Below are 25,709 nucleotides of genomic sequence, written 5' to 3' on the forward strand. Positions count from 1 at the left end.
TTGGTCGTTGGCTGACCAGAGTGTCATCACAATATTGCTCTAGTAGAAAATCTCTCTTGGAGTGAACTATTGGAGCCAGTGGGGCCTCCTGAGAAGCCCCCGCTGTCTCATCCTCCCCAGAGTCGGCAATGTACACCTAGCGTCACCACTGAGCGCATTGCAGACACTACACACCCCTATCAGTGGTGAACGTATCTCCACACACTGCCCCAACAGATTATTAAACCCTGGCCAATCTGTCTTCCCAGTTAAGGGATGCGTTAGGCAAGCGCTAATCCCGACTTTGACTCTGTTATATTTTAGTTGTAGCGGCACTATCCGTTCTGGACCGGGGAAAGGTGTTTGAGGGTTAGCAATATAGAACACCTGTACCACCTCTTAGCAAGCATACTGACGCGAGTGTCTCGGCTGCCTCCGCCAACAACTGTGCTCTACCATGCCTGGTTGGGTATGGCACCACTATAAAAAGGAGTGGAGGCACACGTACATGTACGAATATATATGTACAGTTGGTGAAAAAGTGTTTGCCCCCTTCCTGATATCCTAGGGTTTTGCATATTTGTCACACTTACATGTTTCAGATCATCAAACAAATGTTAATATTAGACAAACATAACCCAGGGTAATACAAAATGCAGTTTTTAAATGATGATTTCATTGATTAAGGGAGAAAAGTTATTCAAACCTACTTGGTCCTGTTTTTAAAAAAAAAATAAAAAAAATTGCCCCTCTTGTTAAATCATTAAATAACTGTTATTAACTACTGTGACACAGGACCCACATACAGACACTTCTGGGTTGTGCTTATAATTGTGCTTTATTCAAAACAATGTCTCTTCTCCTGCGGTTTCTGGCACCAGCCTCAGGCGCTGTCATTCCGTTGCTCCCAGTGTGTGTGTCCTCTTCTCCTCACTGCCAAAGACATAAGACAGGTCTCCCTCGTTAAACAGTCCTGTGCACCTGTTCCCTCCCCGCCTCCGTGCCACCCTGTGAGCTCACTGCGTCACCCCTTCTCTGCAGCAGGCCAAAGACCGCACCCCCACCACACCACGTTTTGGAAAGCTGAGCTCAGCTTCACAAAGCACACTCAGGTGTGATAGAATGAAGAAATCACTTATATAGAACGTGTCTGACAAAGTGAAGAAGGCTAAAACATTTCAAAAAGTGTTTTAGCCTTCGTTAGACCATTGTGCCATGATCTAACGAAACACCTGAGGTACAAAGTTACTGACGTCTGGAAAGGGTTACAAAGCCATTTCTAAGGCTATGGGACTCCAGTATGCCGTAGTGAGAGCCATTATACCAAATGGAGAAAACTTGGAATGGTGGCAAAGTTTCCCAGGAGTTACTGGCCTACCAAAATTAGTCCAAGAGCACATTGACGAGGTCCAGGCCACAACAACTGAGATTCTTTTTTTTCTTTTTTTTTTTTTCTTTTTTTTTTTTTAAATTGAACAACAATAAAAAAAAACGCAGGCTTTACATGTCTCAACTAAGGTCAGAGTTCATGATTCAGGAAAAAAAAGACTGGGCAAAATGGAATTGGGAGAGTTCAAGGAGAAAACCACTGCTTCCCAAAAACAACACAAATACTCGTCTTTTATTTGCCAAAAACATCTTATTGATCCCCAGGACTTTTGGGAAATTACTCTGTGGACTGACAAAGTAAAAGTTGAACGTTTTGGAACGTTTGAGTCCCATTACATCTGTAATAAAAGAACACAGCATTTTAGAAAAAGAACTTCATAGCAACAGTAAAATGTGTTGGTCATAGTATAATGGCCTGGGGCTGTTTTGCTGCCTTAGTACCTGGAAAACCTGCTGCAGTAAATAAACCATGAATTCTGCTGTGTACCAAAACAAACTGAAGGAGAATGTCCAGCTATCTATTCTTGACCTCAGGCTGAAGTGGACTTGGGTTATGCAGTGGGACAATGATCCAGAACACATCAGCAAGTTGACCTCCGAATAGCTTAAGAAAAACAAAATGAAGAGCGGCCTAGTCAAAGTCTTGACCTGAATCTGATTGAAATGCTGAGGAATGACCTTAAAAAGGCACTTCATGCTTGAATACCCCCCAGTGTGGCTCAGTTACAACAATTCTGCAAAGATGAGTGGGCCAAAATTCCTCGACAGCACTGTAAAAGACTCATTGCCACTTATTGCCTTTTTCATGGAACACAAAATCGGTTCACAATTTAAAGGTGTTCTGCAGCAGTGGAGGTTGATCAAACCTTGAAAGCTGGTGCTACTAATTCGTACATGTTTTCCAGCTTTTTTAGATAACGTGCAACCCCCTCTGTCTGCTTAAAAGCAGTGTTGGAACACACTGTGGTACCATACCGTTGTGACCATCATTTGAGCAGTATTGTACTTCAGAAAGTAGTGTGTTGCTACAAAAATGTTGCGAAAAAGGCAATTAACAATGGAAGAGAGACAGAACATCATAACAGTTAAAAATGTAGGTCTTTCCTACACAGAAAGTGCACAGAAAGTCAAGGCGTCAGTAAGTACAGTTTCCTTCAAAAGGCACTCGGAAGCTGGGGCAATTCTGACAGGAAGAGGTCTGGCAACCCCAAAGCCACAACTGAATCACAGGACAAGTTTCTGAGAGTTAACAGCTTGCATGACTGGTGGCTCATAGGACAACAGCTTCAAGCACAGCTTAATAGTGGTCGTAGTAAACAAGTCTCAGTTTCAACCATGAAGAGAAGACTTCGAGCTGCAGGTTTGACAGGACGAGTTGAGGCAAGAAAGCTGTTGCTAAGATGTCAGAATAAGACAAAGAGGCTTGCCTGGGCCATGAAACACCGCCATTACTGAAGAATGAAAGAAGGTATTGATGAATCAAAACTTTAAATGCATGATCTTTGCACATCATTGAGTAGGCAAAAGCATGGTTCCACAGTGTGTAGCATCAACTGTCAAACATGGAGGGGGAAGGTGTGGTGATCTGGCGCTGTTTTGCTGAATCCAGGGTCGGTGACCTGTACAGAGTGAGAGGCACCCTGAAACAAAACGGCTACCACAGCATTTTGCAGCCCCCAAAGGTGGCTAATTAGATGAGTCAAAAGTTTAGAACACATTTTGGTCTATAAATTCATTCTTTTTTTTGACTCCAACTGCTATTTGTACTATGCTTTTATTTCAGAGTGCAATGACACATTAAGCGGCATAATTTTCAATAAAAAAAAAATAGAAAAATTGTAGTGTTCTAAAACTTTGGCAGGTTTTGTCTGGCTACTTTTTTTTTTTTTAGCTTTTTTATTTTGGGTGTTTATAGCAAAGTGAAATCTAACCTTTCTATTCTTGAGGCTAATAAATGGCTTGCACCTTGGAGGTGAACCCTCTGCATTTACTTTCATGCAGTCTTCTCTTTACAGTAGACTCGGATACTCCTATCTCGTTTAGTGTTGTTCACTTTTTTTGGCTGTTGTAAAGGAGTGTCTCTTCACCATGGAAATGATTCTGTGATCATCCATCACTGTTGTCTTCCGTGGACGTCCGATACTTTTTGCTTGCTGAGTTCACCAGTGCTTTCTTTGGTTTTCAGGATGTACCAATCTATAGATTTTGTCACTCGTAATATTGTAGCAATTTTTTAATGTTTTTTTTTTTTTTTTTTTCTTTCCTCTTTGCACCTTAAGGGACGGCTTGTTTCAAATGCATGGAGAGTTCATTTGACCACATGTTGTCTGTTCACAGCAAATCATCCAAAAATCATCCAATTTCAATATGGATGCCCTCAAATAAAAGCTCAGAGGCTACACATTATGTCCATCTCTATCATATACCTATATTTGAAATATATTTCAATAAACTGGTTAAAAAACAAAGTTTGTGTCAGTGTCCAAATATATGGACCTAACTGTGTGTGTGCGCGCGTATATGTGTATAAAATTGCTTTTGACTTTGTGTGGATTAGAGAAAAAAAAAACAGATCAATTCACACCCCACCCCAAGTCAAGTAAAAATGTTTGCTATGTACACATTCCACCCTTTAAAATAAACAGTTCACTGGAGTCATCAAAATGAGTTTATGTGGCTCAGGACATGGAGCAAGTCATCTACTTGGAAGGTTGTTGGTTTGATCCCTGGCTGGTCCAATCTGCGTGCCAAATATCCTTGGGCAAGATGCAAACTTACTCTTTGATGCATCCACCAGAGTGTGAATGTTAGATTAAAAAAAAAAAAAGCCACTTAAGCATATAAAAAAAAGTTTTGAGTGCTCACATAAAGTACTATAGAAGGACCAGTCCACATGTACACTTTTGACCACAATTATATGTTGCTTTAAAACCTGTATATCTTTCAGGTTTTTAGATGCTTCCCATCTCATAGGCACTAATGCCATCAGAGATGTAGACTGTGAACTGAGGAGTGATTTTTTTTCTTCTTCTGTGTGTTAAAAGCCGGTCAGCCTCTTCCCTCTTTAGCCTGGAGGATGCGGTGTGCATATTCTCCAAAAAGAATTCCAAAAAGCATCCAGTATCGGTGTTTAGCCATGTCCCTTAAGCACATATTTCTTTACTTCTCAGAAACTCTGCTAGTCTTTCATGTTACTAACCAGTTGCTAGTTGACCTAATTAATTGTAAAATTTTTCTCAAGCTATTTTTTTTTAGTATCAGATACTTTTCCAGCTTTTTGTTCCTTACTGTTGCAGCTTTTGAGGGAAGTTGCTGCCATCAAATTCAAAATTTGGTAATATTTTCATAAAATTGTGCATGTATGTCTTTTTAAATATTTGCTGTTCTATTGTGAATAAAATGTGTTTCCAAGTTGCAAATAATTGCATCTTTTACTTTTTAAATAGTTTTGACATAACTCAAATAAGACATCGCCTACCATTTTGAAATTGATACCATAGGTACATCTCCAAAAAGTCGCAGATGAGTTTGAATCTCAGATGACAAAACTTGTGAATTTGATAGCTTAAGAAGCCTTTTCACATTTATAACATAGGTCAATCTACTAGGAGCCTGAAAGCTTTCAGTATTTTTGCAATTTTGTTTATTTAACTCCCAGTCCAAGTGTCACAATCTAAAGCCAAGACGTTGCTTTGTCTTAATGATTTTTCTGTAAGCAACGTTGAGCATTGATATTATCGATATCAGAAGGAATTCTGGCTGGCAATTATAAAATATAGGTAATATAAAGGTTTTTCATATGCTATAATGAATTAAAAAACAAATAAACATCTATCCCACATTGTTATATTTCTCTTAAAACTTTAACAAGTTTTTCAGAACAATAATCACCATCCTTTGGGTGGTGCTCGCACTTGGTGTTGGCTCTTTCTCTGATAGAGTATCACTTCTTGTTCCTGTTCCAGTGCACAGTGGTATTTTCGTTTATATCACTCTTTTGATTCATTCTCTAATTGTTTTCACAGTATTTACTCACTATGTCTCTAAGGATTGCTTAGCTTAGCTTAGCTTGCAGTGGACTCGTTAGCAGCATGGCCTCTTCACCTGTCCCTCCTACACTTTCCTTCTCATTGTGTCAGATGTTTAGTTACTATTCAGTCTCCTTTGGTAATAACGATCCTTGTAATAAATATAGCCTTTTTGCAGCTCTGGAGGCCAGGATCACTGAATTGGAGACCCAGCTTCACAACCTTGAAAAACAAATAGCTAGCCAGGGCCCTGTAGTCGGTTCAGCCGAAGGTAGTGTAGGCCCCGTTAGCTCTCCCCTGGCAGATTATTCCAAGCAGCCGGGAAAACGGGTTATCTGGGTGACATCACCCATTCATGTGTATAATTGATGTTCCCCACTCAATGACACACCCAATTGTCTTCCAGCGTCCAGAGAAGGCAACAGTGAAGGAAATTTAAAACTGCTGGCTAAGGGTAAATGTAAATTCCATAAAATTATACTTCATGTCGACAATAACACCCAGTTACATCAATCGGAGGTCACTAAAATTAATATTGAGTCCATGTGTAACTTTGCAAAACAATGTCGAACTATTAATTTTTTGTGGTTCCCTCCCCAATTGGAATTACATGTTTAGCACGTTCGTCTTAAACTGACGGCTGCCTGAGAGGTGTCCAAAAAAGACGTAGGCTTTATAGATAATTGGATAACCTTTTAGGGGAAACCTAGTTTTATTAGGAGAGAAGACATTCATCCCACTTTGGATGGAACAGCTCTCATTTCTAAAAAATCTGGCCATATTTGAGCCAAACATTCCTTTAACATTAACTACTTCATAACTTCTTCACAAATAAAATTTTAACCATTAAAAAAAATTACTCATAACCATTTTACAGACGTACAACTGCTTTGATATTTATTTAGACTCTTTTTCTCCAATTGATATTTCAATTCAATCTTTAACTTCAGCAATTATTTCCTCCAAACCATAAAGGTGTCTTTTACACCTCATTCTTACAAGACTGCTCAAAATCAAAATCAATGTTTAAATCTTAAATATGATCAACCTATCTCTATTAATCGGCTATTTACCACAGGCCTTAACGCTGGCAGTGGTTAACCATTACTTAAAAAGCCATTACTTAACAAAGCTGTCTTGGCTCCAACCTTCTTTTTTATCTGAGAAATTCTTGAAAGAGTAGTGGTAAAACAGATAATTGATATTCTGCAGAGCAATGGCTAATTAGTAGAGTTTCAATCAAGTTGCAAAGCTCATCAAAGTATACAAAGGTTTTGTGAAGGTTATCAATTATCTTTTATATCCTCTGACAGTGGACTTATCTCTGTGCTTGTTCTGCTAGACCGCCGTGTTTGATACTGTTTACAACAGTATTTTATTACAGTAATTAGAGCATGCTATAGATATTAAAGGTGCTACACTGCAGTGCTTTGAATCATATCTATCTAATAGACTCAAATTTGTTTATGTAAATGAAAAGTTCTCTTCACACACTCAGGTTAATTATGGAGTTCTACAGGGTTCTGTGCTAGGACCAATTCTGTTTCCTTTGGGCTGTATCATGATGCTTACTCTGGATGGCATTACAATGGCCTCCAGTAACACTGTCAGGAATCTTGGAGTCATTTTTGACCAGGATATGCTCCTCAATGCGCATATTCAGCAGATATGTAGGACTGCTTTCTTCCATTTGCGGAATATCTTTAAAATTAGAAACATCATATCATAGAGTGGTGCGGAAAGGCTTGTTCATTCATTTATTACTTCTAGGCTTGACTACTGTACTTCATTATTATTGGGATGTCCTAAAAAATCCCTGCCTTAAATTAATTGGCAATTAAATGCTGCAGCAAGAGTACTGACAGGGACTAGAAAGAGAGAGCATATCTCTCGTATATTGGCATCTCTTCATTGGCTCTCTGTTAAATCCAAAATCTAATTTAAAATCCTGTTCCTCACATACAGGGTCTTAAACAGTCAGGCCACATCTTATCTTAACAACCCTATAGTACCATATGGTACCTATTAGAGCACTTCACTCTCCGACTGCGGCCTTACTTGTTCCTAGAGTATTTAAAAGTACAATGGGAGCCAGAGCCTTCAGTTTTCAGGCCCCTCTTCTGTGGAACCAGCTTCCAGTTTGGATTCAGAAGACAGGCACCCTCTCTACTAATAAGATTAGGCTTAAAACTTTCTTTTTTGCTAAATCATATAGTTAGGGGCTGGAACAGGTAACCCTGAGTCTTCCCTTAATTATGCTGCAATAGGTGTAGGCTGCTGGGGGATTTCCATAATCCACTGAGTGTTTCTTCTTCAGTCACCTTTTTCACTCACTATGTGTTTATAGCTCTTTGTATTTTATCATTAGTTATTATTAATATCTGGCTCTCTTCCACATCATGTCTTTTATCCTGTCTTCATCCGCTCACCCCCAACTGGTTAGGGTTTAGGGTGGCTTCAGCAGATGGCAGCTCCTCCCTGAGCCTGCTTCTGCTGGAGGTTTCTTCCTGTTAAAAGTGGGTTTTTCCTTCCCACTGTCACCAAAGTGCTTGCTTATAGGGAGTCATTGTTGGGGATTTCTCTGTTTTCTTTGTATTATTGTAGGGTATTTAACTTAACTTAATATAAAGTGCCTTGAGGCAACTGTTGTTGTGATTTGGTGTTATATTAAAAAAAATGAATTTAACTGAACTGAAAACAATACTTCACTATAGCCTTGAAATTTCAAACTTCACGCCCAGAATATCACCCACAAGCAACAGTTCCCAGTCTACTCCTGCTCACTCCAAAACTATCCTTCAGGACTGAAGTGAGTCCCCCAAAACTCTTACTCACCTCAGTCCTCAGATCTGGATTCAGAAGTTAAGTCACTGTTCCCCCACAGTCAGGTGTTCCAAAAATAATTATACATCAAAAAATTCGATTGGACCATATCATGGGTACATTTGTATTTTTACCTTTGTGGAACTGTAAATGAGGCAATGTGGCAATGTCCACATTTTAGACTTTTTTTGAATGCAGGATATATTTTTAAATCCAATTTAACAGGAGGCAAGTATAAGCAGAATCTAATAATAATGACAATAATGAGAATAACAATAATAATGATAATAATCATCAAAAAATCATATCAGTTGAATTATACTTATCTAATTAACATACTCAGAACAAAGTCAGCATTACTTTTGCTCTTTCACAGTGATAATCTTCGAGAGGATGATGAGCATGCCTTTGCCACTGACTAAGGCAAATCTAGGTTCAAACTTTCATCTATTAGCTCATCTCCCAATCATAATGTCATTCATGCAGTGCCTTATCACCATATCAGTGCCTTAACTCTTTTCACATTTGCAAACCTCAATTCAATTGGATAAATATTGCAATGTTACCTTCAAAAGCAACCTAATTAGCTGGATAACCCCAGGTTGCTCTCCGATGCATGCATTGGAGTATAAATTTGTGTGAGTGCTTTGATACTTTCTGCCAGAGGTGTGGACTCGAGTCACATGACTTGGACTCGAGTCAGACTCGAGTCATTAATTTTATGACTTTAGACTTGACTTGAAAAAATGTTCTAAGACTTGTGACTTGACTTGGACTTTTACACCAATGACTTGGGACTTGAATTGGACTTGAACCGGTTTACTTGAAAAGACTTGATATTTTACCCCAAATATAAAATTTAACATGCATATTATATAGAGATTGAAAATGTGACGTCATTCACGGGTAGAACCGCAAAGGATTCTGGGAACTCGTGGCAAGCGGTACTAGCTCACGCAGGCTTTCAATTAAAATCAGTTATACAGCGATAAAAAGAAACACAAAAATGTCAAGAAGCTGTTGTATTATTAACTGCAATAGCCGGTCGCATGACAGCCACGGGAAGCCGACGGGTAAAGAGATCGGTTGTTATCGGATTATGTCGTTGAAGAGAAATTGTTCGAGCCATGTTTCCGAAGTAACAAAGACGCGACGGGTGTCCTGGATCGCAGCCATTCAAAGATCAAATATAACGTCCCAGAACACTCCAGCTCACAGGTTAGTCTGCTCCAAGCATTTACACGAAGGTCAGTGTTTTTTAGTAGTTAATACGTCATTTTCATAACATAATTAGTGATATAGGTTACAAGCAAGTCTGGCGCTGAACAGAAATTGTCGCGCTATGCTCCTTTATTTATTGTGCATAAATAGTGAATTGTCCTGACACAATATTGCGTTTCGCTTCTGTTATTATGGTACATTGACAAAAACATATACTTTTATTCACAGGATAAAACAGGGTTTTTGTATCACTAATTGCCCAGTACGATTACAGCATACAATATTGTTGTCACTGCTACATTTCTGTGATGGGTACCAGAAATTATTTCCACTACTAATTAATTACCGTTGAGCTCAAAGGTCCTATTAATAAACGGTTAAGGAATGTGTATTTATGACGACAATTTGTGAGACTGGTAAACTTATGATACCTACGATGGTCTTTCGTTCTACACGGTGCATTTCAAGGTCCTGTACCCATCCGTCGGTAAACTGTACCTGGGCTTGTTGCAGTGACCTGAAGTTACTAAACTTCATGAGTGTATGCGCTCACTCCAAGAACCGTATGATTATAAATATGCATATAAATATGCTACAATGAGATAGCTGACTTCATCTAACTAGCAAATGTTGTCCAGGCTACGTTGGTGATACAGTTTTTTTTAATGTGTATGATATTTTTGTCATGCGATTTTAAAGCTGGTCCTACAACCGCATCCAAGAATAACATGCAGCTTATCTCAGAACTGTCGGTGAAAATTATTCTTGGAGCTAGGTTTAATTGAGCTGCATTTTAAAGAGGTGCAATTTCACAATTTGTGTATATTTTCTAAGTTCACTATTTTGTCATGTGTTGAGAAAAACACAGATTTTAAAATTACATGGTCTAATATTTACATTTAGCATAACTGCAACATTATTTTTTCGTTTTTTTTTTTTTTTTTTAAAGACTCGAAAGGACTTGAAATTCAAAGTTTCAGACTTGTGACTTGACTCGGACTTTTACACCAGTGACTTGAGACTCGACTCTGACTTGCCTGACATTACTTGAGACTTGACTTGAGACTTGAGGATAAAGACTTGAGACTTACTTGAGACTTGCAAAACAATGACTTGGTCCTACCTCTGCTTTCTGCTTGCAATTTCTTCTTTGCTTTAAGCAAGGGCCAGTGTCCCGCAGGTTTTAGATGCGTCCTTGATCCAACACAGCTGATTTAAATGGCTAAATTACCTCTTCAGCGTGTCTTGAAGTTCTCAAGATGTAATGAACTAATCCTTTGTTTCATTTGTGGTGGCCCAGGGTGATATCTAAAACCTGTAGGACACCGGCCCTTGAGGCCTGGAGTTGGACACCCCTGACATATACCATACCATAGCACCTTTATTTATAAAGCACTTTAAAATAAAGCCAGGCTTCACAAAGTGTACATATACAAGAAGCATAAACAGAAAATAATATCAAACATGTTAAAAATAGAGAATTGGAAAAATAGGAAAAAAATTGATTCAACCTTTTAAAAAGTACCAAAGGCTTAAGCAAATAAATATGTTTTAAGAAGAGTTTTAAACTCCCCACAAAAATAGGAAAGTCAAGTGTGTCTGTGTGTGTGTGTGTGCTTCTACGGTTAAGGGGACACCTTCTCAGATGATAAAACATAGGTATGATCCTTCATGTCTTGAATCTGAAGGTGTAGGCACAAGTTAAAATTTGCCTCCATGCACGTGAATGCTTACAATTTCTTTTCTCTTTGGCTCTTGGCATGATACACGTGTGGTCAGTCTTTAGCCACATAAAACATGATGGAATAACAAAATCCATCTCAACCACTATATTCAAGATGGCAGGCCAACATGGCTGAAAGATCATTATACATTAAAATATACTGTATGTATGATTACAGTATTCTTTTTTTTTCTATTAAACTAAAGAAAACTTTTGCTAGGTTTAAATATACTAAACTAATTTAAGGGGAAAAAAACCCCAGCTGATTCTGAGGCAGCCAGTTAGGAATTGATTGATTTTTTTACATGAAACTGTTGTGGTAACAATTTTGATATTTTAACACTGTATAATTTTTTTAAATATCAAACATCCTTATTTGTAAATGAGCAGATACCTGTGAATTTCTGTGTAAGAACATGTAGCTCAGCTTGTTTGCACAAGTGATATCATGATTCATGAATTTGTCTGTTTCTACTCCACCATCACCAGGACTTAAGTACCTTCACTCTGCTGGAATTCTACATCGAGACATCAAACCTGGCAACCTCCTAGTCAACAGCAACTGTGTGCTCAAGGTGTGTGGGACAGGCAAGCATTAATCCTAACCCTATCTCTATGGCAAGGATTCTTTATGTGAGTTGTATGACAGGCATGTGACAGATAAAGAAATAAAAACTATGAATATTTATTGACAGTATAGATGATGATGTTTGTAGAGGAATGAAAAAAAAAATCCAAAAAACAGATCACAGTTGATGGTAAAAATAAAATGGTAAATGGCCTGTATTTGTATAGCGCTTTACTAGTCCCTAAGGACCCCAAAGTGCTTTACACATCCATTCATCCACCCATTCACACACTGGTGATGGCAAGCTACATTGTAGCCACAGCCACCCTGGGGCAAACTGACAGAGGCGAGGCTGCCGAACACTGGCGCCACCGGGCCCTCTGACCACCACCAGTAGGCAACGGGTGAAGTGTCTTGCCCAAGGACACAACGACCGAGACTGCCCAAGCCAGGGCTCGAACCGGCAACCTTCCGATTACAAGGCGAATTCCCAACTCTTGAGCCACGATCGCCCAGTTGATGCCTAAAAGAACAGACCAGAGGGAAAAACAAAGTAGAACTTGGACCACACAGCTCTTTCCTGATGCAAGAACCACAGGATCTTCTAGCCCACTTACAGCAAGTATCTAGACTTTGGGAAGAAGCCAGATTACCCGGAGAGAAGCAGACACCATAAAGATGATGAATTCGAACGCAGCACCTTCTTGCTGTGAGGCAGTAATGCTGCCTCCTCATATTCTATTCTTTTTCAGTTGTCTCTTCATAGACAACCTTGTCTACCTCAAATAAGGATAGTTTAATTCAAGCTCCAACAGATCTTCTTCACAATGACCTATTATACGAAACGCTGGTTTTATCAAAGACCATGACCCGGTTGCCACAGAGATGCCACCTTAAGTTCCTGTTCACCACTAGGAGAACAGAAACTTAAGGTATCAAAATTACATGCAGTCCATAAAGTTGGACAGTTCTATCTGCTACCCAAACATTCTCGGTTTCATTTTTTCTCCTTTATCTTCACTCTTCCTGAAGTGACTTTTTAGGAATCCTAAAAGGTTGATTCTGTTCATCTGGATGTAGCATTTTCAGTGGGAGAAACATTTCGTCACTGACCTGTAGTCAGCTGAGACTTCTTAAGTTTTCCCAATCTTATAAACAGTATATTTGCACAGTGATTGAAACTAGCCCACTAAATGAACAATGGGCTGTGAAGTCAGTTCCTTGATCATTAATATCCAAGTTGTCATGACCATTGTTCAACAACCACTGATCAAAGCCCATATCAAAGACCACTGATCATTGAGCTCCATGGCTTTTAAACCTCAAAACACGCTGCGCTAAAAATTGGTCCACCCCAAGGATCGGGTCCCCTGACACAGAGTAATATAGAGTATGCTGTGAAGTGCCAGGAGGTTTGCCATGATGTATATCGGGGAAACCAAACAACCTCTGGCGAAGCAGATGGCACAACACAGAAGAAGTAACTCATCAGGCAAGGACTCGGCAGTCTATTTACACTTACAGGCCAGTGGACACTCTTTCAGTGATGAGGATGTACACATCCTGGACAGGGAGGAACGCTGGATTGAGTGGGGAGTCAAGGATGCCATTTACATGAAAAAGGAAAGACCATCTTTGAATCAAGGAGGGAGCCTAAGGGTACATCTTTCACCATCTTACAATGCTGTAATTGCAGCCAATCCCCATCATGACAATTTGCAAATTAATGATCAAGGAACTGACCTCACAGCCCATTGCTCATCAGTGGGCTAGTTTCAGTCATTGTGCAAAGGTACTGTCTATAAATTTGGGGAAACTGCAGTCAGCTGAGACTGAAGAAGTTACTTGTGACGAAACGTTCTCCCAAATGCTACGTCCAGATGAACAGAATCAACCTTTTGGGATTTACTTACCTGGTTGGTTGAGCATGCATCAAAACACTTTTCAGGAATGCTAACTCACTGCAAGTCATTGCAGTCTCCAGAGGTTGTTTAAAAAGTTAAAGATTAGGGCTTTGATTTGTGAGCAGTGAAAACCTTTCCAGCCCTTACTGCAAAAGGCAAAAGTTGCCAGCACCATCATTTCTTTTCTTCCTCATTAGCTCTTCTTTTCTCCATTTATACTTGCAGCAAGATGCCAGTTTCATTTTCCTCTGTCCGTCAAATGGCAGTGACTCTTTTTTCTCTGTAGTTCTTTTTTTTAACGTTTTTGGGTTCCCTTTTCTGGCACTGGGAAGTTTAGATTTTCTCTGTCCCACTTACTAATTTTGTTGGTTTACAGTTCCTGGCACTGAGTTGCCAGATACACGTTTCTTTGCCAGAAGACATCTCTTCGAATAAGAGATGTGTTATTCCTGGCTTCAACCTAGTGTACTTTTTCCAAAGTTTCCATGTTTCTATTTCATTTCTCACATCTATCGCTACCAGTGAATTAAAATGTGTATGGCAAAGGTCCTGTCCACCATCTTCACTCAGTCATTGTTAATTATTTAGAGTGGAACTTAGTTAGGGGTTTCTAACATGTTAGAGTTTATTCACTGTCAATTCAGTTTACAAAGATACAAGTTAATTGAGAGTATTTGAAGAAACTGCATGTGCTTTTCAGGGTAGAAAAAAGTATGATTTCAAACCTCAAAAGTAATCTTCTGTCATTATTTATTTGGGACCAAATAAGAAAAGTTAACCATTAATATACACACATAGACTATGAAATTATATGTTTATGCATGAGAAACAAAACATCAGTGAAACTCTACTACAGTCATGGCCAAAAGTTTTGAGAATGACACAAATATTTGTTTTCACAAAGTTTGCTGCTTCAGTGTTTTTAGATCTTTGTGTCAGTTGTATCTGTGATGTACTTAAGTATAATTACAAACACTTCATAAGTTTCAAAGGCTTTTATTGACAATTACATCAAGTTCGTACAAAGAGTCAATATTTGCAGTGTTAGCTCTTATTTTCCAGACCTCTGCAATTCACCTTTGTATGCTATCAATCAACTTCTGGGCCAAATCCTGACTGATGCCAACTCATTCTTTCATAATCAATGCTTGGAGTTTGTCAGAATAAGTGGGTTTTTGTTTGTCCACCCGACTCTTGAGGATTGACCACAAGCTCTCAATTGGATTGAGGTCTGTGGAGTTTCCTGGCCATGAACCCAACATTTCAATATTTTGTTCTCCAAGCCACTTAGTTATCACTTTGGCCTTATGGCACTGTGCTCCATCAGGCTGGAAAAGGCATTGTTCTCCACCAAATTGTTCTTGGATGGTTGGAAGAAGTTGCTGTTGGAGGATGTTTTGGTACCATTCTTTATTCATGGCTGTGTTTTTTGGCAAAATTGTGAGTGAGCCCACTCCCTTGGATGAGAAGCAGCCCCACAGATGAATGTGTGCTTCACTGTTGGCATGAGACAAGACTGATGGTAGCACTCACCTTTTCTTCTGTGGACAATCCTTCTTCTTGATGCCCCAAACAATTGGAAAGAGGCTTTGTCAAAGAAAATGACTTTACCCCAGTCCTCAGCAGTCCACTTGCTGTATTTTTTGCAGAATATCAGTCTGTCCCTGATGGTTTTTTTTTTTGTTTTGTTTTTTTTTTAGAGAAGTGGCTTCTTTACTGCCCTTCTTGACACCAAGCCATCTTCCAAAGGTCTTCACCTCATTGTGCGTGCAGATGCACTCACACCTGCCTGCTGCCATTCCTGAGCAAGCTCTGCACTGGTGAGCTTGCTGATTTAAGTGCAATCTTAATAGCAACAACGTCCTTGCATGTGAGCCCTTTTTATGTAACATAATGATGGCTGCACGTTTCTTTGCAGGTAACCATGGTTAAGAGGAAGGACAATGATTTCAAGCATCACCCTCCTTTTAACACATCCAGTCAGCTGTTCTAACTCAACCAGCATGACATAATGATCATAATGATTTCCAGCCTTGTGCTCATCAACTTTCTTATTTGAGTTAACAAGAAGATTATTGAAATGATCTCAGTAGGTCCTTTTGTGGCAGCGATGCAATGCAGTTGAAATGGGTTTTGGGCGATTAAGTTCATTTTCGTGGCAAAGAAGGACTTTGCTTCATAAAAACTGAAGCAGCAAACTTTGTGAAAACCATTATTTGTGTTATTCTCAAATCTTTTGGCCATGACTGTACATGCTGGAGCACAGTGGGTGAGGGAGGCAGAGAGGAGACAAGAAATCTTGGCAAGATTGATGGGTTTCAGAAGAAAGATGAATAAAAAGAAATCAGAAGATAAAAAGAGCTGCAGTAATCTCTGAATGGCTGTCTTTCAGATCTGTGATTTTGGCCTGGCCCGAGTGGAGGAGTCGGATGAATCAAGACACATGACTCAGGAAGTGGTGACACAGTACTACCGAGCTCCAGAAATCCTCATGGGGAGCCGCCACTACTCCAACTCAATTGATATCTGGTCTGTAGGCTGCATCTTTGCTGAGTTGCTAGGGCGACGCATCCTCTTCCAAGCCCAAAGTCCTATTCAGCAGGTAGTTGCTACTTAATTTAAATAAGATGACAAAAGATAATCTGCAAGGCATGAGAAATTTTTTGTCTGGAAAGATTTTGATACATAAAAGTAACAGTGTGTTCTTTTTTCCCTTTTTTTGTGTTAAAATGTTAAAAACAGAATCATTACCAGTCACCACCAGGGTTAAATAACCTCCTCCTTAAAAGAAAAACAGTCATGCAACAAACTGTTGTGTCTCACTATACTGTGATGTGTGTGCTTTTGTGTAGCTGGATTTAATCACTGACCTGTTGGGGACACCTTCTATGGAGGCGATGAGGACGGCATGTGAAGGCGCTCGTGCACATATTCTCAGAGGACCTCACAAACAGGTCAAATAGTGCTTTTTTGCATCTGTTCTATGTGAAAAGACAAAACAATACAAATGAAACTGAAAGATCAGGTTAATTAAATTTTATTTTTTGTTGTAATTCCTCCTGTCATAGAAACAGCACTATGGACTTGACTGCAAAAGGGACAGGGTTTCTAGCCTGTAATCACAATTACAAGTTGGTCCATTTCATGTGTGCACAATAAACACACAAATCTGCGCACTCACAGCCACACGCTATCCTGTTATTAGTCTGGAACTCCTCAATGCAGTGTTAATTTGGGGTTATGGGATGGGATTAAATAAGTGTGTACTTCTTCCCGCTCCCTTTCGAAATGTAAATGAATCAGAATAGAAGCAATATTGAAATGTATTGACTTAATTTTGTATAGTATTTTTTTATCTCTCTTATTTTCTTTACTAAATGTACCTGTATATTGTTTACATGTTCGAAATAAATTAACAAACAAACAAACAAATAATACCACCTAATATCCAAGTAATGCACTGATATTTATTTATTGGATACTACGGGCTCAAAAACAAGGGGTAATAATGTGGAAACACAGCTCTGTAATGAAGTGGTAATAGCAGGGTAACAAGGCCGAAACAAGAATGTAATAATGTGGTAATTAATAAGTTATTACCACTCAATTGCCTGTAGTAGTTTCTGTTTAATAAACAGGAAACAGAGCTGCAAAATGCAAAACTGCCTGTTTCTATTTAATAACATATTAATAACCTATTAAAGCTAACTTAAACAGTATGTGATTATTACCTGGAAACAACTATGGAGGTTTCTGTGTAATAAGCAGGAAATAGCTTCACGATGCGAACCTGCCTGTTTAATAACATATTAATAACCATGTTAATAACCTTTTAAAACAAACTTAAACTAGTGACTACCAGTACATACCTGTGGCGGTTTCTGTGTTATGAGTAGGAATTTAATACCATGGTAATGATAACTGATTAAAACAAGCATTAGGAAGTCTGAAATGAACTGGAACTGTACAAAATCCTACTAGTTATCTCGCTTGTCCAGTTGTGGTGAGGGCAACGCCACCGTCCTGCACTGCCTTCATTATTGACTGATCTCTTACCATCTAAGGATCCAGCTTCTCCTGCAGCAAATTTCACAAATACAGACTGTCCTATTCCCCCCCAAAAAGGAAAAAAGGCACCATTATGATTTCTGTCTAAAGTTAAATAATGAAGTCATCCTTTTCTTTTTCTGCCCAAAAAAGCATATTGGAACTCACTGGAATTGGAATATTTAGTATCTATCCTTAGAAATAAATCACTACAAAATTCACTGGGCGTGGATAGCTGTATTTTGAGTAGACCACACCTCTCAACGGCCTAATTTTGGGGCGAATACGATAAATATCATCTAAAATATCATAACATATATATATGTAACTAACCACATTCAGGTTCCTATCCATATTTGCAATAATAGTGGTCAGCTTATTTCAAGACAACCTTACTTCCGTGCAACCTTGGTTTCTATAACTATTCCTTATATTGTGTCTACTATTAATCAGTACTTATACTACTACTGCTTATAACTATGGTAACTTACCCCACCCTTTCCTATTGGTGGAAAAATGTACCATGTCAACCAATCAAAAACCTGGAGCGAGTGTTTTAACCGATGCATGAAACTATACATTTTTAGACATAAGTTGTAACGGCCGCCGTTTTCTTTGTGAGTATTTATTACACGGCGTGCTGCAGGGAAAAGCCTGTTCTAACATTTGAGTCTAAGGTCTATTTTTTAGCACCTGACGGCTCTTTTTTGCTTCTCATCCGTAAATACTCTGCATGCTCTTTCACGTGATTCAGTTTATTTTGAAAAGTCTCAACAGGATCTTGAGCTTTATTGTGAAAGGTTTATGTGGAAAATAAACAAGCGGACACGCAATGGTTTTACCATCGCTGTTGCTAATGACAACGCATAAAAACAGGCGCTTGTCCGTCCGTAGTGTGGCTATATTAAATATAAGAGAAAGAGAGAACTTAAGAAATTAATATAGCCACTACAGTGACCATCAAAACGGTGAAAAAATATTGCCGTAAACAGTTTATTTTGCGACACCACAAAACAAACGATAGCGTAAAATAAAAACGATAGATGTTTTTATATCGTCATCCGATATATATCGTTATATCGAACAGCCCTTGGGAACATTGCTCTTGGGTGAGGTTTTCCAGGGATGTCCCACCAGGAGGAGGCCCCGGGGCAGACCCAGGACACGCTGGAGAGATTATATCTCTTGGCTGGCCTGGGAATGACTTGGTGTTCCCCTGGACAAGCTGGAAGAGGTGGCTGGGGAGAGGGAGGTCTGGGCTTCTCTGCTTGGGCTACTGCCGCCGCGACCCGGCCCTGGATAAGCAGAAGAAAATGGATGGATGGTTGGATAGATGGATGTTATAATCCATTGGTTTATGCAAGCATATCTACGAGGACATACAGATCTACGAGAGAACCCAAAAAGCAGGGAAATGGTGGCTAAAGTTAGCAGGCAATGCCTCACTTCTTTGCCTTTATCAAGGGATAACATTGAAAGTGCAGACTCCCAGTAGGTAGCAATCTGCCTCCTACTGGCATTCACTCTGTTTCCATGGCAGTAAAAATGAAAAACAAGAAAAAAAAGTACACAGAATATTTTTATGCATTATGATGAAAATTTAGATGAAATTAAGTTAATTAGGGCAATAGTGAGTGTGGATCACTTTAAAGTGCCAGTTTAAGTTTGCTTTAATAGGTTATTAATATGTTTTTAAATAGAAACAGGCAGTTTTACATATGTGGTCCCAACACTCCTCCGTAATTGTCAGATTGCCTACTTTTTCCCACTTCACTTTAACAGAAGCAGTCCTGTCATTTTTATACCACAGGATGCTGTTTTTAATCTGGAAATAATTTTATTGTGAACTCCAGGTTTAGTTAATGATACAAATGTTTCTACAAGGTGGATGTAGCACTTACCATCCTGTTCTTTTTTTCTGAGGTAGCTCTGACATAGCCTGGACTTGTGTTTTGGGTCATTATCTTGCTGTAGAATGAACTCTTGACCAACTAGGTGCATACCAGAGAGTATTGGATGGGGCTACAGAAGCAGTAGCGGTTTTTGATACGGGCGACACGGGCGACACGGGCGGTTGCCCAGGGCAGTATCACGGCATCGGGAAAAAAAAAATAATAATAATAATTACTCGTACTCATGCTGCCCCGACATCATGCCAGTGCATATCGGGAATGGCGTAGGCACCGATCGGTTTTCTATCGCCCATTTGCTGGGAGTAAGGGCGCCCTCCGTTTGCGAGGTGCGCCTGCTGCTTGCGGCACAGGGAGGAGAGGGCGGCGGGGGATTCTCGCGCCAGTGGTGCACATTGCCGGCAATGTGCACCGCTGGCAATGTGCACCGCTGGCACGGCCATTTATTTTTTGATGCAACTTCTCAGATTAATTCACTGCGTGTAGAGCCCAGGGCTGGACTGGGACAAAAAACCAGCTGATACTAGAAATTAATATTAAATAAATTCTAACAACAGCTGATCAAGCTTAAACGTGCTGCTGTTGTTTAGTGCGACATCCGGCGGTTTCCTCTTTCTGGTGCAAAGTGGGCGATAAACAAACAAGAGAGAAAAGCTGATCATTGATCAGTTTCATGATTGAAGTAGCAACAGGAGAGAGAGGGGAGAGAATGAGAGAAGAAGAGGCAGATGTGCAGCAAAGACAAAATAACTCCACCTTTGTGTCTTTTTCATTCTAGCTGAAGTCCGGGACAAACTGTGTCCCCTCTCAGCTCAACACCAAACGCGTAATAATTTCTCTGAATGCGGGAGGATTCCGTCTTTTTACGGGACGGTTGGCAACTCTACTAACTAACCTTATGAATTAAATAAAGTTCATTATCAGTAACATAGCACCCACCCAGCTGTATAGAAACTCATGCTAGCTAGTACGCAGTACGAGTTATTGTAACTGACTGTAAAAAGTCAGCACAACGAAAATAAACTAAACCTAAACTTGGTTTATATCTGACCCAGATAGACTGCAGGTCTCTCCTCGGCGGCCGCCTCGGGTCTCTCCTCGTCCTGCCGCCGATCTCCCTCATCCACCTGCTGGCCTCCACCACTTGTTAATTTTACCGAATCTGTGGAAGCTCCGCGATGCCACCACCAAACAACTGAGTTATTTTCACACACCGGCCAGCTTCTGGCCAATCCAACACCTTTCATTGTTTATACCGTTACAAAAAAAATAATAATAATCGGGCCACTGAGCAAATGCCCGGTATGCCCAATGGCCAGTCCAGCTATGGCCGTGCCATCAGTTAACCCTTCGCATGCCAACTGTGGCACGCGTGCCTAGGGTTGCCGACCCCTGCTATAGATGATAAACTGGAAAATATATTTGTAACATTGCTGTTAAATCTAAAATTGTACTGTTGGCTTGTTGTTCACTTCTTCCTCTTGTACTTGTAAGAAACATATGAATGTAAGATGTGCCAGAAGCTGAAAGAGAGGGCAACATTCTAAATGGTGTGATGTTTGGTTTACAGCCATCCCTTCCTGTTCTGTACACACTGTCCAGCCAAGCAACCCACGAAGCAGTGCACCTTCTCTGCAGGATGCTGGTGTTTGATCCGGTGAGGCATTCTGATATAGATTTACATTATGTTTTGTAAATGAATCCCTTTCACTAAGTAGCTTGTGTACAATAATACACATATGTCTTAATGTATACTCAATTACTCAGGTAAGGAAATCCCAAAAAGTTGATTCAACTTGCAGGTTGGGGAAAATCTGCTGTCTGGTAAGACTGAAGAAGTCACTTGGATGAGTGACAAAACGTTTCTCTCACTGAAAACGCTATGGCCAGATGAACAGAAGCAATAACATGGGAATAATAAACATAGTTTGAACCATAATGTGGGGCGATCGTGGCTCAAGAGTTGGGCGTTCGCCTTGTAATCGGAAGGTTGCCGGTTCGAGCCCCGGCTTGGACAGTCTCGGTCGTTGGGTCCTTGGGCAAGACACTTCACCTGTTGCCTACTGGTGGTGGTCAGAGGGCCCGATGGCGCCAGTGTCCGGCAGCCTCGCCTCTGTCAGTGCGCCCCAGGGTGGCTGTGGCTGCAATGTAGCTTGCCATCACCAGTGTGTGAATGGGTGGATGACTGGATATGTAAAGCGCTTTGGGGTCCTTAGGGACTAGTAAAGCGCTATATAAATACTGGCCATTTACCATTTTTACCATTTACCATAATAATGAAAGCCCACTTCAGTTACTTGAGCTCTCAAGGCAGGAGCATCCTTAATGAGTTCATGACATCATTGATCCTGTAATTTCTATCATTGTCCAGTTTCATCAAACCCATCCTTGACACTGGTGAAACCAGGTTACTGTGGCTACACACAGTCTGCTTTCAGATAATGATATGGTCATGTCAGTCTATTAGAGGTAGTATTAGTGTTCTCACAGTCCAGTAGGGATGTGACAGTTTAATCTGTGCCTTTTCTAAAAGGGCCATTCAGTGATTTTCACACCAGTCCTTTATTTATTGTTTCTTGCCTGTATTTGAAGAGTAACAGTTTAAAATTTAACACATTTAACTTTTGTATCTGGTCTCCAGTCAAAGAGGATTTCAGCCAAAGATGCCCTGGCTCATCCTTATCTAGACGAGGGTCGACTTCGCTACCACACGTGCATGTGCAAATGCTGCTATACCACATCCTCGGGTCGCGTGTACACCAGTGACTTTGAGCCCATCACTAACACCAAGTTTGATGATGGCTTTGAGAAGAATCTGAGCTCTGTAAGACAAGTCAAAGGTAAATTTGTTTGCTCTTTTTGTTTCTATTTGCAAGGCGCATAAACATCAACAAAAATAAACCCTGCAGCCCTGGCTTTGATAGATGAAAATAAGTTAATAGGACTGACAGACACTTGGGTTAAAAATTGAAAGTCTGCTTCTTCCTTACAAACATTTTAACCCAACTGTCATATTAACAATGGAGATCATTATCAATTCAATTTTATTGGCATAGCAGCAAATCGCAGCAATACCAAGGTGCTCAGTATTGTAAAGACTCTACAATAGTGCAAATCTAGCCTTGGGCTTGTTGTGTACCTTGAATTTGCTGCTTTACTGCTATTTTGATGAGATATCATTGCAGGAGCTCAGAGATTCCCAAATATAAAGAGGGACATGCTGCTACAGCTTGAAATATTAGACTTTCAGGATAAAACGTTGAAACTCCTTGCCTTCTGTGCATCCTGTTTTATTTCTTCTACTCCAATACCAGTGCTAAGGCAATGATTTTCTTTTTTCTGAGTGGTAACATTGGTAACAAGACTGCAGCAAGATAATAAAGAAAAGAAAACATAATTCTGATCTTTATGTAAGCATGGGAAATATATTTAAAAAAAACTTCACAATGGCTGTACATTAGGATCATTAATAATGAATGATGATTGCGTGTTTCTCTTACAGAAATTATCCATCAATTCATTTTGGAACAGCAAAAGGGAAGTAGAGTACCACTCTGCATTAATCCTCAATCAGCTGCTTTCAAAAGCTTCATCAGGTAGGAGACTCTGTAATTGTTAGCAGTATGAACACACACTAATACTAAATATTGTGTACATGAGTTACAGATACTGTACTGTGCCAAAGTCTTGATCCACCCTGCTTTCTGGGAGCCAGACTTTTTTTTTCTTGAGCAACAGTCCTATAGACTTGCTGAAGGTCTTTCTAAAGGTTTTCTCTGGACATTGGTTGCTTTTTTGTCCCATTTTCAGGCCAGTTCTTGTACCTGAGCATTTTGATGAATGATACAGGAACAACACAGGACGTGATAAATGCATCTGTTGTTCACTTAATCTTCAACAGAAATGCAAGTCAAGGAGATATTTTAGGGAGAAAAGGCTAAAGTATTCCAAATTACACAAGAACTGGACTTAAAATCAGGAATAACAGGTCTTGTGAATGAAATTGAAATTGTCATCAGTATGCACAGAGAATGTCAGGAGAGAGATACAGTGAGTGTCTACAGAAATCTGACTTAGTCATGGTTTGGGGCTCCATATCAGCCTGTGCTGTTGGAGATCTTGTCAAATTTAATTGAATTATGACCACAGAAAAGTACCATCAGCATTTGATCCACCATACACTACCATCTGGAAACACCTAATTGGCAAGGACTTCTTTGTTAGTATGGCAAGGATCCCAAACACACTGCCAATGTCATAAAATCCTGGATGAACACACACATACACACACACTCACATAAAATCTGTAAAAGACCTTTTTCTGGTGTAATAAGCCATTTCCAGTGAGGCCACCATGACTGTCACATTTAAAAAACAGCAAATAAGTTAATGTCACGTGGTTAGTGGCCATATTCCATATTTTGCGCATCATTTTACAGATGAATGAACACAAATGTTTGTACATGAGGCCTAAAGAAAGTAATGATGATAAGCCTGTCTGAATTTGTAAACCTTCCCCACTTACCATGGAAAGAGTCAGACATCCTATTGAGAAGATCAGCAACATGCCATTGTGAACTAGCATGCATGTGGCTCCTCTAAGTAGTACACTACTATCATTAACTCTAGCAGTTAACGTTGGTGGTATTAAACCTTTGTGTCCAACTAACAAATGTTTTACTCTCAACTAAATATTGCTAATATTAACTCCTTTCACTTAATGCCCTGTTTTTTGAACAGCTCCACAGTGGCTCAGCCCTCTGAAATGCCTCCATCTCCGCTGGTGTGGGAATAGCTACTGTTTTGTGTCGTTATTTTTCCTGACTGACAAGCTGCTAAACTGGGAACAAGAAAGGGTCTCAGTGTCTTCTATCATCTGTGTAGCATTTCACTGGAGAGCAGGACTCACAGGTCTGCTGGGTTTATGCTGAAAAATGGAATCAAAGAAAGGTCCACTGATAATTGCTTTATGGAAATTAATGACAGAAAAGCTCTGTATAATGCTTTGTACAGAATTTTTCTAAACAAACTGAGAACATACACACATCATATATATATATATATATATATATATATATATATATTTGTGTGTGTGTGTGTGTGTGTGTGTGTGTGTGTATATAGTGTTTGTGCACAAATTATATATAAAATGTATATTTTACAAATTCTGCAATCACCATCTCATTAATTTAGAAAACTAGGCTACTTTGCACCCGTCATTTCTGTCATTTCTGCATTATTTCCAACCACACTTTTTATTCTGACAATCAACTGCAACATTATTATTATTATGGGCAACTGAAAATTTCCCATATTTTAGAATTTTTACAAATTTGCTCTCTGTAGCATTATTGTTTTATTTATTTTTAATCATTTGTATTAAAAAAATGTCGCCTTGTGGCCCCACTGCATATTTGACAGTTTTCATTTATTCATTCTTTTGACAGAAGGGGTGCTAATTGATTTTGAACAATTTTGCCTATTTAACGTCTGATAAAAAAAATAAAATCAAAACCTAAGACCAACATATTCTAAATAGTTCTATTGAAAACACAGGGAACAACCAAACATGGAGAGATTTGGATTTAAATACAGGCAACTATATGATCCATCTATTTATGCTGTGAAAGTTTTTTTGTTTTACTTGTTCCAGCACATCAAAATTGTGATAGCTTGTCACACAGCCAATTTAGACCAAATGTTTCCTGATTAATTACTCATCATCTTCTCATAGCGTCCTTCTATGTGGAATTAGTTCACCTTTTGTCATTTGCTTACAAAACATACACCATGGGATGTCTGTTGTCTAAGAAAGATACAAAAGTTTCCTCCCTTTTAGTAAGTTTCAGTTAAATTAAATTGCTACAGTGGATTTTGAAACTATCTGTAGTTTTCACAGAAAATTCATTGAAATGTTTAAAATGGAAAAATGGAAAATGCTTACAGGAAAGTAATTATTACTGATAATGTTTATGTCAAGTTTTCCATTCACATATTAAGGTTTTTCATTCACACACTGCCTGAGAGTTGCCAGCCATATTAGATGTGATACAACAGCCAGTTGCTAGTGACTGGATGACAGTGGTCTCTGGAGTTTCATGGCTCCTGCTGGGTTAA

At 39.4% G+C, this 25,709-nt stretch overlaps 1 protein-coding gene across 2 annotated transcripts in view; it reads left to right on the forward strand.

Annotated features, from left to right (window-relative positions):
• Positions 1 to 25,709, forward strand: part of nlk2 (nemo-like kinase, type 2) — a 64,257-nt gene that overhangs the window by 24,382 nt on the left and 14,166 nt on the right. The window contains exons 5-11 of one of the 2 annotated variants that reach the window (XM_085244863.1): positions 11,653 to 11,738; positions 16,028 to 16,237; positions 16,488 to 16,589; positions 21,163 to 21,249; positions 22,234 to 22,432; positions 23,095 to 23,188; positions 24,333 to 24,520. In XM_085244863.1, the coding sequence (XP_085100989.1) occupies positions 11,653 to 11,738; positions 16,028 to 16,237; positions 16,488 to 16,589; positions 21,163 to 21,249; positions 22,234 to 22,432; positions 23,095 to 23,188; positions 24,333 to 24,387 (833 nt within the window). In that variant the 3' untranslated portion in view covers positions 24,388 to 24,520. Of the gene's footprint in view, positions 1 to 11,652; positions 11,739 to 16,027; positions 16,238 to 16,487; positions 16,590 to 21,162; positions 21,250 to 22,233; positions 22,433 to 23,094; positions 23,189 to 24,332; positions 24,521 to 25,709 lie in introns of those variants that run through there. The other variant, XM_085244862.1, reaches the window with a different exon arrangement.

The sequence above is a fragment of the Mchenga conophoros genome, linkage group LG14, assembly GCF_057382185.1.
Source record: "Mchenga conophoros isolate Kocher_MC1m ecotype Shallow Benthic linkage group LG14, M_conophoros_male_GT1.1, whole genome shotgun sequence".
NCBI classification, from domain to species: Eukaryota; Metazoa; Chordata; class Actinopteri; order Cichliformes; family Cichlidae; genus Mchenga; species Mchenga conophoros.